Genomic DNA, 16,134 nt, shown 5'->3' with positions numbered 1-16,134 from the left:
CAGTACAACTAATTAATACAGATCATGCTATACATAACCTTACATATCGGGCGTTCTACATACCTTGTTGTCGTTACTGCATTTCGTTTCTATCTCTCTCACAGTGTTTCAACTGGTATTCGGTATGAGCATATGGTTTGAATGTCTGGCAAGTCATCCTTATATACGTCGATACCTGTATCATGTGGATTCATCCCGCCAATTGGTGTTCCTGAGTGACTAATTACTTGCATATCAGCTGTGCAGCTACTCCATTCACCAATTATGCGGCAACAGTGGGGTATAATTGGATACTCCACTTGGGTGTTGCCTATTTGCCCTACCTTCGGGGAGATGGTCTGTATTGTGTTTTGTTATGTGTAACTGCAACTGCTATACATGGAGACAAGTATACTTTGGATTCATGTCCCCCGTGGATTGTGTGTGACAGGTAGAGTATTTGGTTCAACATGTGGGTGTACCTGTCATCCCAACGTCTGATAACGGAGTATTGCAAACAAAACCTGTAACATGGCTGTTTGTTCCATTATACAACGCCTGCAATTTTGCATGACGCCTTTAATTGTGTCTCTCACACGGTATGTTGAGGGTTCTGCAGATGTATTTGACTGACTGGATGTTTGTGCTGCTATTACAGTCTGTATTGCTTTAGTTTCTAGTGTGGCGGATGTCGGTGGGTGTACGTAGCATATACAGGTTTGTGGGCCTTGCATTTCTACATAATCCGTATATATGTGTGTGGGCTCCATCCCTAATTAGAGAGCTAACAGTTAGTAGACTTATGTTAAGGGATTGTACGTTGGGCCGTTGTTAATTGGTTTCTATATCATCTGCAGGTGAGCTTGCTACTTGTATACCTCCGTAATTGCAGCGATATATCAAGGGATATGTGTAAGTGACAGCTATCCCTTGTATTTCTGTCCCAGATATTTACAGTCATTATGGTTGTGTTGGTAAAAGAGCCTGTTTGCCATGGGTTGCCACCTTTTCATATGGTCATTGTTGGACACTTGCGGGACACACAGCGGTGTTTACAGGCCAACACTTAGCCATGGTCAGTACACAGGTTAGCACATACTTTTATCCTCAATACATACCTATTGTTGTGTGACTTTGGCTACTTATCATATTGCATGTAACATTTACGTTTCTTACATACAGGCATAACTATTAAATACGACTGTTACATTATATATGGGACATATTTATGTCCTACCATCTCGGACATTTGCCCTTTGTACTGTTTTATGTCAGGACACACCTGCCCAGGGTGGGGCTGTCCCTCCTACTGTGGGACAGGTAGTAACCGTATGCCTACGGCTAGCTATACCCACACCTACCATACTGATCTGCCTCTGACTTAGCACTAACAAACACATGTTGCGGACACACACACACATTACAGTCACACAGAGATGCACACGGCACCCTCAACGCACACTTACACAGACTACGGCACTCACAGACACAGTTGAACACAGTACCTACGTGGACCGCAACATCGGCAGCGGTGACTAACTGTCCCTTCATATCATCATACTATTACTCGCGGCTGTACTGTTCCGGTACTGTGTTCTATCGGTCTTTACGCATGTCGGTATGTTACACATTCCATGGTTGGCGGTATCCTATTTATTTGTACCTCCAAGGTGTTATGAATGTTGTTGAACTATCTATTGTATTTGTAGATATCGCTGAATCCATCTATATCACCATATATCACTCTATTGCCCTTTCTATCTGTATTATATATATGCATATGTGTGTGTGTATATATATATATATATATATATATATATATATATATATATATATATATATATACATACATCTGGCGGGGAATGTGACAAGCACACAGCACCACCATATGCTGTAAGGCTCATGTACTGTTCAGGTGTTGGCATTCCGTGTTCCACTGGCTGTTGTGTTAACAATGTTTGAGGGCTGCCTATGTAGGAGTCACACATTGGGCCACCTATACATTACAATTTACAGGTGGTCATGTTTGTGTGCCATCTATTTTACTGTGTGTGCAGGTGGAGAGGTGTCAGTCCATAGGGGCCTACACTGTCAGAGTATGTGCTATATGTTCCCTCTTTGCCAAGGCGTAGGCATATTGGGCATGCCTCCATCTGCCTAATGGGGCTGGCACAGTGTGTTCATGGTCTGAATCCCTCTGTGCCTGTAATGGCCTTGGCAATTGCGGTGGGCTATGAGGGCCTTCACCATTTTGTCCCTGCTGCAGCTGCTTCCGCAGGATCATATTATGTAGCACGGCACATACTATGATGATGTAGGCACACGTGCCTGGAGAGTACTGCAAGGCTCCACCAGATGTATCCAAGCATCGGAACCGTGATTTCAGCATCCCAAACACACGCTCTATGATGATTCTGGTTTGTGTGTGTGCCTCATTATGGCATTCTTGCATGGGTGTGTGTGCATTTCTGATGGGAGTCATCATCCACGGCTCCAGTGCATAGCCAGCATCCCCTACAAGATGGCCATGTGGGATGTCCCCCCTGACAAATACCTGATACAGCTGTGAGGCATGCCAGATATGGGAGTCATGGTAACTTCCAGGGCTGCCAGCACACACATCCATGATAATGCCCTGGGCATTGCACACGACCTGGCAGTTGATGGAGTGGAATCCCTTGCGGTTTATGTAGCGCCTACCATGCTCACCGGGTGGTGACTTGATTTGTATGTGCGTGCAGTCTATCGCACCCAGTACCTCCGGGTAGTGTGCAACACGGTGGAAGTGGCGCATATTGCTGGCCAACTCCTCCTGAGTTCTGGGGAAGTATATCTGCTCATTGGCATGTGGTAACATGGCATCCAGGAACTGGTGTAGTACCCTGGATGCTGATGCCTGTGAGATACCCATTATATCTCTAGTTAGCCTTTGAAAGGTACCTGTGGCCAGTATTCGCAGGCTTACACATACCTTCGTGTCCACTGGGATGGGTTCCCCTCTGTTGTTTCTGGTTCTCAGGCGTGGACGGCACAGCTCCACTATTTGCTGTAAGATGTCCCTGTCCACCCTGTAACGCTCTACTATCTCCAGGTCATGTAGCCCCTGGTAGGTTACCCTTGGTCTGAACACTCTCCTTCTCCTCCGAGGCCTGCGGTGGTTGTCGGCATCATCCTCCACAACACCGTCAGTCTCTAACACATGCTGATGAATCACAGCTATGGCAGCTCCCAACATGTACATATTAAAAGTTCCCCATGTGTTTACACCTATGGTGCGGTGTTTGGGAATACACAGGTGTGTGTTGGGTGCTTTCACACTTTATACTATTGTGCTGTGAACACCGATGATGTCATAGGGTGTGTATGTACGATCGTAGCTACACGGTATCTTATGTGTTTTACTGCCGGAACTACTATTGTGGTGCCTTTGGTGTTGAATTACATTTGCCTGCCATGGATTACCTCTTGACCCTCCCTTTACATTTCTGCACGTTGCACCTACCATTTTCTGGCGTGCATCCTGCAGCCTACTTTCATTTGTACTTTCCTGGACCTGGCGTATCTTGCGTTATGTGTGCTACTGCCAGTCTGCTGTCGGTTTGCTTTGCTCTGCTGTGTCAGGTCTCTTATCTTTGCAATCCAATTCCTCCCCTCCTCTCTTTGCATTCCAATGCCTCCCCTATCCTGTTTTGCAGGTTTCTGCAAGCAGACTTGTCAGCTGCTGTCGATTGGCCTTCGTGGGTTGATTGGTGTTGATTGCTCATTAGTACTCCAATTACCCTACTTCTGCATTTCCTTCTTTTCTTCCCCTGACCTTCCTGTTTCTGCTATTGTTTGTGGCGCGTGTGTCCGATTACTGGGTTTCGGGCACGTTTTCATCCCCGTACACATGCGCTTTTGGGCATCATGTGTGCTCTCAGCTAAACGATTCTATACCTTCCTCCCCACCCCTGTCCTGCAGCTTTGCTTAGCAATGGACAAGCCAGATTTTCATTGCTCCAATGTGCTTACTGCTACGGTGGCACACCCCTCTGCTGATGTCATGTATCTCCTCTGAGCCACTCCTCGGTGTTATACCGCTGCGCCGTATGGTACAACCTTCATCCGGAGGGACATTTGCGACTCAGTATTATCTGCCTCATTTGCATGGCATTGACTACTAATTCATAGTTACCGCGCCAAACACTATCACAGGCCCTTAGCAACCCTTGCACCTTGGTTGTGGTGTTCCATGCCTACCATTGTGTATTATGTTGTAAACCTGATTTCTATTACATTGCGATTTTATGACATTTTTATATTATTTCTTTATGTTACAGCTTCCGCACACATGCCCTGCGGTTGTGCTGTGCGTTACTGTGGACATGACATTAAATGTTGTTATTTACGTGTTGTGCATCTTTTCTTATGCCATTGGCTGTGTATTTCGCCATTGGCATATGTTAACATTGTGATACCTGGGTCTGGCCCTCTTCCATAGCTCTGATGTTCTGTTTGGGAAAATGTAAACCGTGTTTTTTAGTTTACATTTCCGTGGGCCTGCACCACTTCATGAATCGCTATATGCCTTCATTTGCATGGTGCGACACTGCACATGGGGTGATTAGCATACCTAAGCCGGGGGCTGCGCAGTTCTGGCGTACGCCGGTAGTGCACGTGGAATTGGATCGTACCTGAATCGCTCGATGGCCATATTTGGCGTTATACCGCCTACGCTATGCCTGCGCCTGGCGCAAGCTTCATGAATCCCGGGGCATGTTTTCACAGTGCAATTGTTATATTCTTATTATTCACAGAACCATTATGTCAGTGCATGGAAAAAGTATTATTATTTAAAATATATTTGATTTGTTCACAAATCGGTGTTCTTATTTAAGCTATATTTAATTTGTTCATAAGTCAAAGGTTTCTGACCTTAAACATAAGATATTATGCCAGTTTTAATGTTGCATTCATCAGTGTGGAGTACACCATATGAAATAAATCCATACCTGACTAAAAATCCCCAGTTTTCCAAAAAAATCAGTCATTATAAATTACTTTTATTTATTGATTTCTTTATTTATATTATTTACATGTTTTTTACCAGGATAGAAGGATAGAACACTAATCGAACAATGACCAAGTGCAAGCTCAGCCTGGTTACACCATAATATAAAAGAAATGTATATAAAAACAAATAACGTTGTTTTACATTTATGAGTAAGCAGAGAAAATCTGACAAACAGATTAGACAGCTATCTCATTTCACTTTACTGTCATAAGAAATCAGCTCTTCTATCCTTTTTTTAGGTGTTTGTGTTACTATAAACAGTATATGCAGAGTCTTCCTTTTCATCCAGAGCTTCCATGTCTCCTTATAAATCAGTTTCTTTCCACATTCTGTTCAGTGACTGTTCAAACACAAAGTGCTGCTCTTGCTGTACTTTTATTGATATTTGCATTCAGTTTTCACCTGCATTGTTTAAACTGATACAAGTAACTAGAATCAACATCTTTGTTTTCATTCTTCCCCAGTTTGATTCTGTACCTCTGCATTTTGTTTCGCATGGACATGTCTTTTTCCAGTACCTCACTAACAACTGCATAGCGGTAGACGTTTTTAGCTGAGGAATCCACATATCCCACATAGTCTCCAACGTGGAAAGTGTTGCAGATGTTGTTGGCCAAACACTCATGCCATTCATCAGGAATTACATCTCCTGGATCAGGCAGACTGTAAGAATTATATATAAGATCTGAGGAAAAGTGGATGTTATTTTCTTCCAAAATTTGGGGAATCAGTTTTGGATCCTTGCAGCTAAGCATTTCAATTAAGATGCACAGTGAGTCATCAGTTAAACAATTGTGCAGTAACCTACTGATCTCTTTTGCCAGTAAATATACTATTTTTGCATTCTGACATGGGTTCTTGCCATGTTTGAAATAGACAGTACATTGTCCAGTCTTCTCTTTCTGTATGAAAATGTCATGACTCTTCAAACTACCTTTCAAATGTTCAGACTTTAAAAGCAAGACAGTTGTTAACTCTTCACAGCAGCATATTTTGATTTGAGTAAACATATTCTGACATTCCTCAATAGCTTCATTCACTGAGATTTTTCCTTTACACTGACCTCTCAAAAGACAAGCCATTCCCTTTCTAAAATCAGTAGATGTCAAATGCCGATACAAGTCTCCCTGGAACTCACAGCATTCACCATAGTGACACTGCTTCATATTGTCAAGTCTCTGCTCAGTGAGTTCTGAAAATAGCTGTGGGCGAATAGCTTCTGGAAGCAACATCAGTAGCTTCCGTTGTTCATATGGGTCAGGGCTCATGTGGAAAACAGCAAGGTTTACAAGGAACTTAAAGTCATCCCCCCAAGACATGATTTCTTTGTTTAAAGAGGATGTGCAGTCATTGAAAATTAAAACTTGTGACGGATGCAACTGTCTTTCACTTGAAGGAAGATAAAGTGTACTGAGTTTTTGGAGGTCTTTATTAAATGGATCAGATATCAACAGTTGGAAGAGATGATGAACAGTTCTGCAAACAGTTTTTATCTGGTTAGGGTGCAGTGCAGTTTTCCCTTGTGTTTCCTCATGGATAGTTTTTAGCAGGTTTGCATACTGTTTGATAGAAGGCTCAGGCCTAACCCCAATTTTCTGTAAAAATGTTTCAAAGGGGGCAAGTAGAGGCTGAATCCTATATAAGTATGGGTGGAATTCAGAATAATGATCCAAACAAAATACAACTTGGCTTGGTTCTGCCAGCCCGGAGAGATTCTGTTCAACTAGAACAACAGGGAGGTTTTCCAAAGCATTTGTGTCAAAACTGGAGCAGTCTGAAAAAAAGGAGTAGGTGAATAGAAGCACTGTTTTCCTTGTTGTAACAGCCTTTAATGTTTTGCATTCTACAGAGCACACATTTTTCAGATTCTTTATGACTTCATCTAGTGGAGGCTCACAGGCTGCCCCACACTTTTTAAGGATATCCAACAGTTCCTTTGTAAGGTAGACACCTAGCTGCAATATCGGCATAGATGTCCATACCAACTGAATATTTCCCTCATCCTTACTACACTGAATTGCTAATGCCCTTTCCAGAGCAATCAGTCCATTCTCCTTCAAATAAGGGTGATGAAGATCTGTAAGTTCCTGCTTTATCTCTTGCTGAAGTACAAATCTGATTTTGGATAAGCTATTAAAGAAACTGTCATCATGCTCTTCCGCCTTAAATGTTTTCAGGTTCTCTATTAAGGCCTTTGATTTTGCTTTTAGTTTTGTAACAGGGGTACCTTGCTTGGAAAGTATTTCAACTTGATATGCAAAGTCAAGAAACATTTCTTCAGATACTATATGCTGCATTCCAAGATCCCTTAAAAGTGTTAATACGTTTGGTGCATCTCCCAGTTCCTTAATGAATCTACAAGGGACAAATTTATCCCGAGTAAGCATTACTTTAAAAAGTTCTACTTTTGAGTCAAAAAAGAAAGATACAGGATGAATATTTCTATCCTCTCCTTCTATGAACTTGATTGGCCTGAGTGCTGTTATGATTTGGTCTTTGTGCTTTTCATATTCACTGCTTGAGGTATTACTGATGTCTAGTATTAAGCGGACAAACTTAATTATCTGAGATGTGGAAAACTGACATACATAAGGAAGTACTTTGATTAGAAACTGTACATCATCTAAAACAGGTATCTCAATGTAGCTTGCCAGTTCATTGTGATTATCGCTGTCTTTCATGAAAACAATCTTATCAACAATTTGAGAGAGGCTAGACAATATTTCAATGGAAATTGTTATTTTACACTTCAAAATGTAAACTGCATAGTGGCTACCAATGCTCTGGCGTGTACCTTGTACAGTTTCAAAGAGTGGCAGTGATTTCAACTTATTTAGATAGCTTTGTTGACTTTCCTGTATCTCTTCAGGGAGTGGTACCTCAAAAATCACTTGCTCATCCATATTAGGGTGAAAACACTGACCATTTCTGCCATTCCAAATATTATGTGACTGTGAAGTTGGTTTACATGAGTTCTGAGAGTATGTAGGGTTGCCTTTACCTTTCTTAAATGATTGGGGAGTTGGTATACATATGTTCAAGGTGACTGGGGGAGTTGCCTTACATGTGGTGGTCCCTTTGCAAGAAACACTTCCTTTCATGGGCAACGTTTGAGGAGTTGTGTTCATGGGCAATGTTTGAGGAGTTGTGTTCAAAGACATGTTGTCCGAGCAAGTTTTTTTGCATTTAGTTCTTGCTAGACCCTCCATCAGGTAAGAGAGGAGCTTTGTGTGCTCAGAATTACTTAAATTACTCCACTTCAGAGACGTCTGCCTTCCAAAAAGTTGGTTCAGGACTGAATGATAATTTCTGGTATGCAATAAATGTTTAGCACAGGCAAAACTTACCTCTAATGGTATTTTTGGGTATTCAATACTGGAATTACTCAAGTCAGAGGAGCTGATGGTTGCAAAATAACTTGCAAAGCCAAGCTTGCAAAGTATTTCAGCAATGTTATCAATACCCATTATATACACTATGTTCTTCATTTCTCCAAGTGGTGCCAAGACAACTTCTTTATTGTAAATGACTGGAAGAATCGCAAAGTCTGAAAACAAGTTAGTCAAACAATCAATGTTGAAACCATTTTCATTGTGGTGCATTGCAATCAGTTCATGTTTAAAAAAATTCCACATCCTTTCTACCCATCGTATGTGCTTCTTCTCAAGTTTAGATGTGGATATCCAGCTATTTGGTTCACTCGCAGCAGTATGGTGTCTCAGTCCAAGCTTCTCTTTTATGTAAGGGGCAGCACTTTCAATAGTAAACTTAGTCAGAAAGCCATTTTTCATTAGGACTGAAATATCCACAGGAAATAAATCCTGCTTTGCAAACTTGTGTGAATACTTTGGAAAAAGATCACAATAGCTGGTTAAAAATACAGGGTTCTTGCAATCAAGTGCCCTAAGGAGATTATCCTCTGTGAGCAAAAGTGGTAGACCTTGCAATGAGCAAGAATCTATATTGTCTCTGTCTTGCAGGCAGTATTGCAACAGATGACAGAAGTTTCTGTGTTCTAAAAGTAAGGTGTGGTTTAAGGGCACTGGGAGATCACTGCCTGGCTTATGTATCCTGTGCACCCCAAGAAATTTTCTAACTGTGCTGGGTTCCACACAGTAGACTTCTATTCCTGCCTGCATGAAACTGTTATATATCTGCTCCGTTTCATCCAATGGAAGAACGGTGACCATCTGAATTGTCTGTACAAGCTCAGCAGTGTCTTCACTCACTTCCGTCATTTGGAAATGTGGCTCTTGATCATAGTTTTCCATCCCCAGACTAGACCAGGTGATGTTAATTATTTTTGCATCGTACTTGCTAACCCAGACATGCTTTATTGTGTATGTAGGTATCAGCTTCTGCTTTTTCTTATAAATACATTGATATACTTTGTTGACTACTTCTTGCCATGGTTGGGGCACCTGTTCAGAAATGTGAGGAAAGAACCTGAGATAATGCGGTACAGTATAAGAATGGCAATCTTTAATATTTTTAAGCTTAGGAGAATCTGTAGTCACATGGGTTAACCTTCTGCACAGGAATTCCAGAAAATCAGCATAAAGAGGTCCAATAAGATGCAACATCAACAGGTTATTCCACTCAGTCCTGCCACACTTACTGTCTTCTTTACAGAGGTCCCTCCTACTAGAATCAACAACAAAGCTTCCACTTATGTGAACTGGAAAGTTAGTATCACTCACCAAAGGCAGGCAACAGAAAACTTTGCCTTTTTCACTTTTATCCAAACAGCCTGCTATAGCACCATGGGGTAAGAGAGCCTGCTCTGAAGTTATGCAGATGCTTTCCATTGCTGTGCGAGATTTCTCATTATCTATTCCTATTTGTTTAGCAATAATCCATTTAGTTGGCTGTTCTTCTGTACACTGAATTTCCATGTCATATATAGTTTGGTAAGGCATAATGTCTGCTGCGGATGTATTTGTTGTGGCCACTTGATGCATGTGTTTCTGGTACTCTTCCCTTTTCTTACTGTCCTTCTCAGATATCTTTGCCTTCACTGAAAAACGAGTACACAGTTGATGTGAGTCTTCATTAATCTCTAGAAAACTGACTTTGGTAACACTCTGGAGAAACAAGAGAAGTCGTTCGCAGTCCTCCTGCAGTGCCTGGCAAAGCTCCTCAATGTCATTAGAGGTTACAGGTTGCTTTGAAATCTCAGATGTTTGAGCCATTTCCTCTGTCCTCAATGGAAGACGAAAGACTGTACCCTGCTTCAGGTCAAGAAAAGATGGCAGGAATGTTTGATACACATCATGAAAGGTATGGATAAAATCCTCATTCACTTTAAACATGCCTCCTGGGCTACTATATGTAGCTGTCTTTAGAAACAAGAGGTTGGGGTCAAAAACGCACAGCACATTGTCTCCAGACAAAAATGAAGGACAGTCAGTGAGGTGATAAACACAGTTGAATCCCAGTCCATATTTACCAGTTTTCTCAGGATCATCATATTTTCCTCCTTCCCCAAGGTGCTGAATGCCTTCTATATCTCTGACTGAAAATGTTTGATTGTTATAAACATAAAGTGCTGGTCCATGTAGATAATTCCATTCAACTCCAAAGGTTTTTTCTGTAGCATGTTGCCTGGGGTCCCAGATAAACTGAATTTCAGTGGCTTCTGCATCATCGGCATTCTGGATAAGCTCTTTTAGTATATCCCTCTTGGATGGATAAGCTTTGATGATGTTTTTTATTCGTAGTGTGAGTTTTTCCTGCTGCCCAAAACATTTAACCCATGATGAAAGTGGACCAATGCTAAAGTCGTCCAGTGCTTTATGCCTTGTGGTCTTCATACCACATTTTAAAGCAAGTGTTCTTGGTATCTTTTCATGGCAAAGCAAGATGTTTTGGGGTTGGCTCAACCATTGACTATCATTAAAGTAGAGTTTGTCCACAGAACGGAGAATACAATTTTGATCAGGCATTAAGACATGCTGGAGATCATTAAGGTCACTCTGACTTTGATTGAGTAATTCACTAAAGCCAATATTAATTATTCTTAGGCACATATCTAAGTCTTGAGCTAGCAGTTTATTTATGTCATACCTTCTGTGCATTTCTTGAAGGACACCTATATAAGCAGTTAAGCTGAATGAATCTGGAACTTTTGCACATCTCCAGAGTTCTGTAAATTCTGTGAAATCTCGTGGTAGTGCACAAAGATAAGGGGCTGCATCAAACGTAGCTGTCCAGGCTACAGCAGGTATGTGAACGAATCTGTCTTTGGTCAGAATAAATGGAAAAGAGTGCACCCTGTTACACACTTCTTCACAGTCCTTACTGCTCATATCCTTTAGCTCTTTGTCCAGGTACGAGTAGCACGCTCTTGCTGTAGTCCTCAGTTCTGTCTGACATGACAGGTGACAGCTCTTAGAAGCTTGCTTGAGCTGCTCTATTACTGTCCAAACAGTTGGTTGTCTATCTAGTCCCAGATAAGAACGAGCATCAGAAGAAATTTTAAAATCCTTGCCAAGCAACCTTTTATTCAACACAGGTTCCACCAAGCTGACCAAATTCCGAAATTTGTGACTGTATACTTCTACTGGCTGCTTTATGACTGTGTCCTCATCATTCTGGAACCCTGGCATTATGGCAGGCAAGAAACATATTTTCTGCAAAGTTTGTTGTTCTGTGTTACTTAGCTTTATATTAAGCATATGCAAGATGCACCTGATTCTTTTGCAAGCTTTGACTTTGTCTTGTTGCCAAATATTTTGAATGGTCTTGGCTCTGTCTATGAGGTCTTCAGCAGAAATATGATCTTTGCACATCCCAAGTGCTTCAAGTCTTGAAAGTCTATCATGATGGAGAAATCCATCATCTGGTCCCCTGGGGAATCTGCCTTCCTCATGGTCATAGAGCTCTGCAATCCTACCTTTTGGGTGTATGAGATTTTTGATAAGCTGCAGCTTGGACCCTGCTGTTGTAGGAATGCATGGTGTTATTTGCAGAAGTTGATCTACACTAACATTTCTTAGGTCCAGAGCATAAAGTATAAGTGTGTCTCTTGTGTCTGGATCTATGGAACTGATATTTTGCAAGATGATTTCCTTGTAAAACATCACCCAGCTATATGTATTCTTTTGAATGATTTCATCACACCCACTGGCCTGAAATCCTTCTCTCGCAAAATCTGGCACACTGATAGCTAGCCGTGGTTTTTTGAGATTTTCTCTGAATATTTTTATAGCAATCTGTCCTATTTCCTTACTTTCAGATATAGCTCTATCCAGAAATTGAGCATTGTCCATGCTACACCATGCCTGGCCGTCACTGAAGAGGTTCAAAGTACTCTTGTAAGGTGTGTGTGCTACTGCTTTATAAAATGCTAGCACAAGTGTCATAAATGGCTCCTTAACCTTCTTTATATCAGGCCAGAATGTGTAGTAGTCATAGTCATCCAACATGCCTTCATGAGTCATGTTCTTCAGCTGCATTAGGACAGAAATATAGGCTGCTAATATTGCATCTCTCAGCAGAGCCTGGTTCCACTCCCCTTTGGAACCGGTGCTCCAGATGCCTTTTCTGTTGGAATTGACAGCAAAGGTTCCATTCAGATGCACAGGAAGGCAGGACTGCACACTAAGGGGAAGAAAACAAAATACTTGCCCAACAAACATTTCCATATTAGGCATCCATTTTCTTGTATCCAATTTTCTTAAAAGAGGAACAGCAACAGATCCAAATGGAATGGTATAATGTTGGCCAGGAGTCTTTCTCTGGAATATATGTAGAGACTCTTTCATGCCCAAACAAGAATGAACTAAAAAATATTTCACAATGGATGTATTTTGCCTGGCAGAAACCTTCAATATACTTGAATGCTCAACATTTCTACAAAGCTTTTCCATCCCAGTTATTGATGTTATTATTTTAATTGAGTTTATCTGGAGATCACCAAATGGATGGATTTCTGAATTACTTAAAGTACAAACAAGTTCATTTTGCAGCTCAATCAAAGTAGACTTGTCATGTGGATGCTGATCAGCATTTAGAAAACTCACTGAAACTTCTTTGATGTTCTTTAAGAATATAAGTAAGTCACTGGATGAGGCTATAAAACTAGATGCCAACTGTTTAATGCGGTCAGTATTAAAGTATTTCTCACTGATTTGTGATTCTCTTGCCTCATCTGATGTTCTGAATGGCAGTCTAATAAGAGTCCCTTTGTACAGCAAATCTGAGATGTTTTCGGCTTTTATATTGCAACCAAATATGTCCTGATATGGAATAAACTGACCAGGGAATCTGTGAACAAGACGCCTATGTGTAGACAGGTTAAGTTTCAGACCTGGATTGCTTTTGCTTTGAATATGTTTTTTTAAATGGGTGACATTTGGGTCAAAGATAAGTAGACTTCCCCCACTTAGTATGGCTGGAGTATCAGTAATATGGTAGACAGCATTGAACCCTAAGCCAAACTTGCCAATTTTCTCTGCATGCTTTTCTTTGGAGGCTGCCCCAACTTGTGTGATGTTTTGGAAGTCTTCATCTGTGAACATTTCATTGTTGTAAGCCCACAATGCTGGCCCATGACAAGCGGACATACCAGGATCTATGAGACTGTCTGTTGAAACTTGATTTTGTCTCATGTCCAACAAGAAAGAGCACGTGGTGGCACCTGCATCTTCTGCATTTTGAATCAGTTCTTTGAACAAATCTGTCTCCTCATCATATTCCTTAAGAATGTTTTTTATCCTCTGAGTTATTGGCTCTGTCTGCCCACACTGTTCAATTCCAATGAACTCAGGTTGTAATATTCTAGTACTTAAAAGAGGAACCTTTAGATACTTTGAAATAGCCATTGGCATGCTGTGGTGCACAATGTAATAGTCTTCCTCAGCCAGGTCTGACAGTCCTTCCTCAGAGATATCACAGAAAAGTGAGACTTTGAGAGGTTTTAAGGTAAATTCCCATTTGCCATTGCCATTTTGAACAGGGACAGGGAGGTCATCTTGTGAGGGTAGGTTTTTGTCAAACATCCAGTTCAATATAGAAATTACAAGTTTTAGTTCATCTTGGCTTCCACTGAGAGAGTCCTGAGAATCTAATCTTCGCTGGAGATGGTACAACACTTCTGACACTTCCACATCAGTTAAGCACTCTTTCACTCCACATTGCTTGAAAAAATCACAGTACCTTAGGAATTCTGATGGCACTTTCTTGATGTAATAGCTTAGGTCTAGATCCCCTGGATAACCTAAAACAATGTTATTAGGTTGAGCAAAACCATCTCCATTCCAAATGGGCATATTTTGTGAGAATAACTGGAATTCACTGGGGTTTTTCTTCATGTGACTGTAGATACTATGCAGTTTTTGAACTGTTGAGTATGCATCCTGCACTTTGTAAGATTTTTGAAGTTTCAAGAGGTTTTCAAAAACTTTATCTGCTGGTGGTAGATCATTCAGACCCAGGGCGAAACTGGGAGTCTCTCTAAACTGATCAGTCAGAGGCATGACTTCCCCAACAATGTCTGCAAACTTGGAACTCCTCATAGCCTCAGGTTTGTGGAATGTTGGCTTTTGTTTCATGGATTTGTTCCAGTAGTTAATATCTGGTACCCAGGCAAAGGAGCAAAGCTTCCTCATGTCCTGCTTTGAAAATCTATGCAATACGTCAGCCTCATTACATATTTTAATCAAGGCTGTGGCCCTTTTAAGGGCTTGGCTGTGGCTCCCTGTCCTTTGAAGATGGTCAATAGCATTAGAAGCCAGTAGCAGTTCCTCAGGAGTGACATCCAAAAGGTTGGACCGAAGCCCAAGTTTTCTTAATGCCATCAATATTGCATTTTCTTGAAAGGTTATAGGAGGAAAAAAATCCTCAATAAATATATCTTTAAAGACTGTATTTTCAGGGTCCAACAAAGAAGAAACTTGTACAAGTGTACCATTAAGCTTAAACAGCCTAAGTGTCTTACACGTGTTATGTACCTTTGGTTCCTGGCTGAAAAGCATGTCAGAATTTCGGAGAACCCACTGCATTATCTTTTCTACCTCATGAGGTAGGTGTTTATATGAGCCATCACTTATAGCCATAACCAGGAGGAGTGCAACTTTTGCTGTACTCAGTAATTCATTCTTCAGCATTGACAGAAGTCTTCTGTCATTTTCTCCTGTACATTTTAGAATCACCTCTGGCAAGATCAGGTCCTCTGGAATTGAGGGCACTGACTCATTTACCAAGGCTCGATGAGTTCTAGAAGCTACCAGTCCCTGGGTTGGAGAACCGAGGGAGGTCAGCTTCTCAAACAGAGGCAGCTGAGATAAAATGTTACATGCCTGGTCCCCAAATGAACTTGCTGTAGAGAGGAAGTCTCGTAAAATCTTCCGATCATTAGGAAGCAAGTCCTCAAGTTTACTTGCAATATAAGCACAACCCAAGTTGGAAAACACCTCAACAACATTATTGGCCGTGGGGACTAGGATATAATGATCAAGCTGATGGTGTGTAATGTAACCAGGGAGATCTGTAATTACTGTAACACCTACTTTGGAAAGTAAGGCAACAATGTTGCCTTCCAACTGATGCCCATATCGTCTCTGAAACATCAGTGTTGACTTTTTTTTAAGTCTTTCCAGCTTAATGGCTGTCCCTTTCTTTCCACATGGATTTAATGGTATCAGTGGAATTCCATTAAAATCATTAATAAACTGAAAATTTCTCTGCAAAAATGTCCAGAATTCCTGAAGCCACATCTCAGGTGGATGGCTGCGTTTGGTCCAGTCCCAAGTTATTTGGTCCGAAGTCTTCATCCATTCTGCTGGTAGTGCATTTCTGATATAGTCAACAACTGTTCTTTGATTCAGACAGATAAGGTTTCTGAATATATCTAGAATAACAAAAGATAAAGTAAAATTATTATAACTCAACAGAAATCACAGAAGATTTTTTAATAATGCATTTTTTCTTTCTTAAATGGTTGCCAGACCTGCAGTGTCACCAAACTTTTTTTTTTATTTTGTAACCTTAGCTTTTGTCTCTACATGTCTGTCATTTAACTAATTGCAGGAAAATCAGGCATGTCTCCCTTCGTACATACCTACCACAAATATTTCACAGGAATGCTTCCCTTTGTGCAT

General features: G+C 41.0%; 1 protein-coding gene across 1 annotated transcript in view; it reads right to left on the bottom strand.

Annotated features, from left to right (window-relative positions):
• Window positions 1–5,019: 5,019 nt before the first annotated feature.
• The window catches only part of LOC122809263 (sacsin-like), a 417,141-nt gene continuing 406,026 nt past the window's right edge, over window positions 5,020–16,134 (bottom strand). The window contains exon 8 of the mRNA XM_044080641.1: window positions 5,020–15,884. Within this exon, the coding sequence (XP_043936576.1) occupies window positions 5,431–15,884 (10,454 nt within the window). The 3' untranslated portion in view covers window positions 5,020–5,430. The remainder of the gene's footprint in view (window positions 15,885–16,134) is intronic.

Source organism: Protopterus annectens, chromosome 1.part1, assembly GCF_019279795.1.
Source record: "Protopterus annectens isolate FY-2018-M chromosome 1.part1, PAN1.0, whole genome shotgun sequence".
Lineage (NCBI taxonomy): Eukaryota > Metazoa > Chordata > Ceratodontiformes > Protopteridae > Protopterus > Protopterus annectens.
The sequence above is the reverse complement of the archived record's forward strand: the minus strand, read 5'-3'. Positions and strand labels throughout refer to the sequence as shown.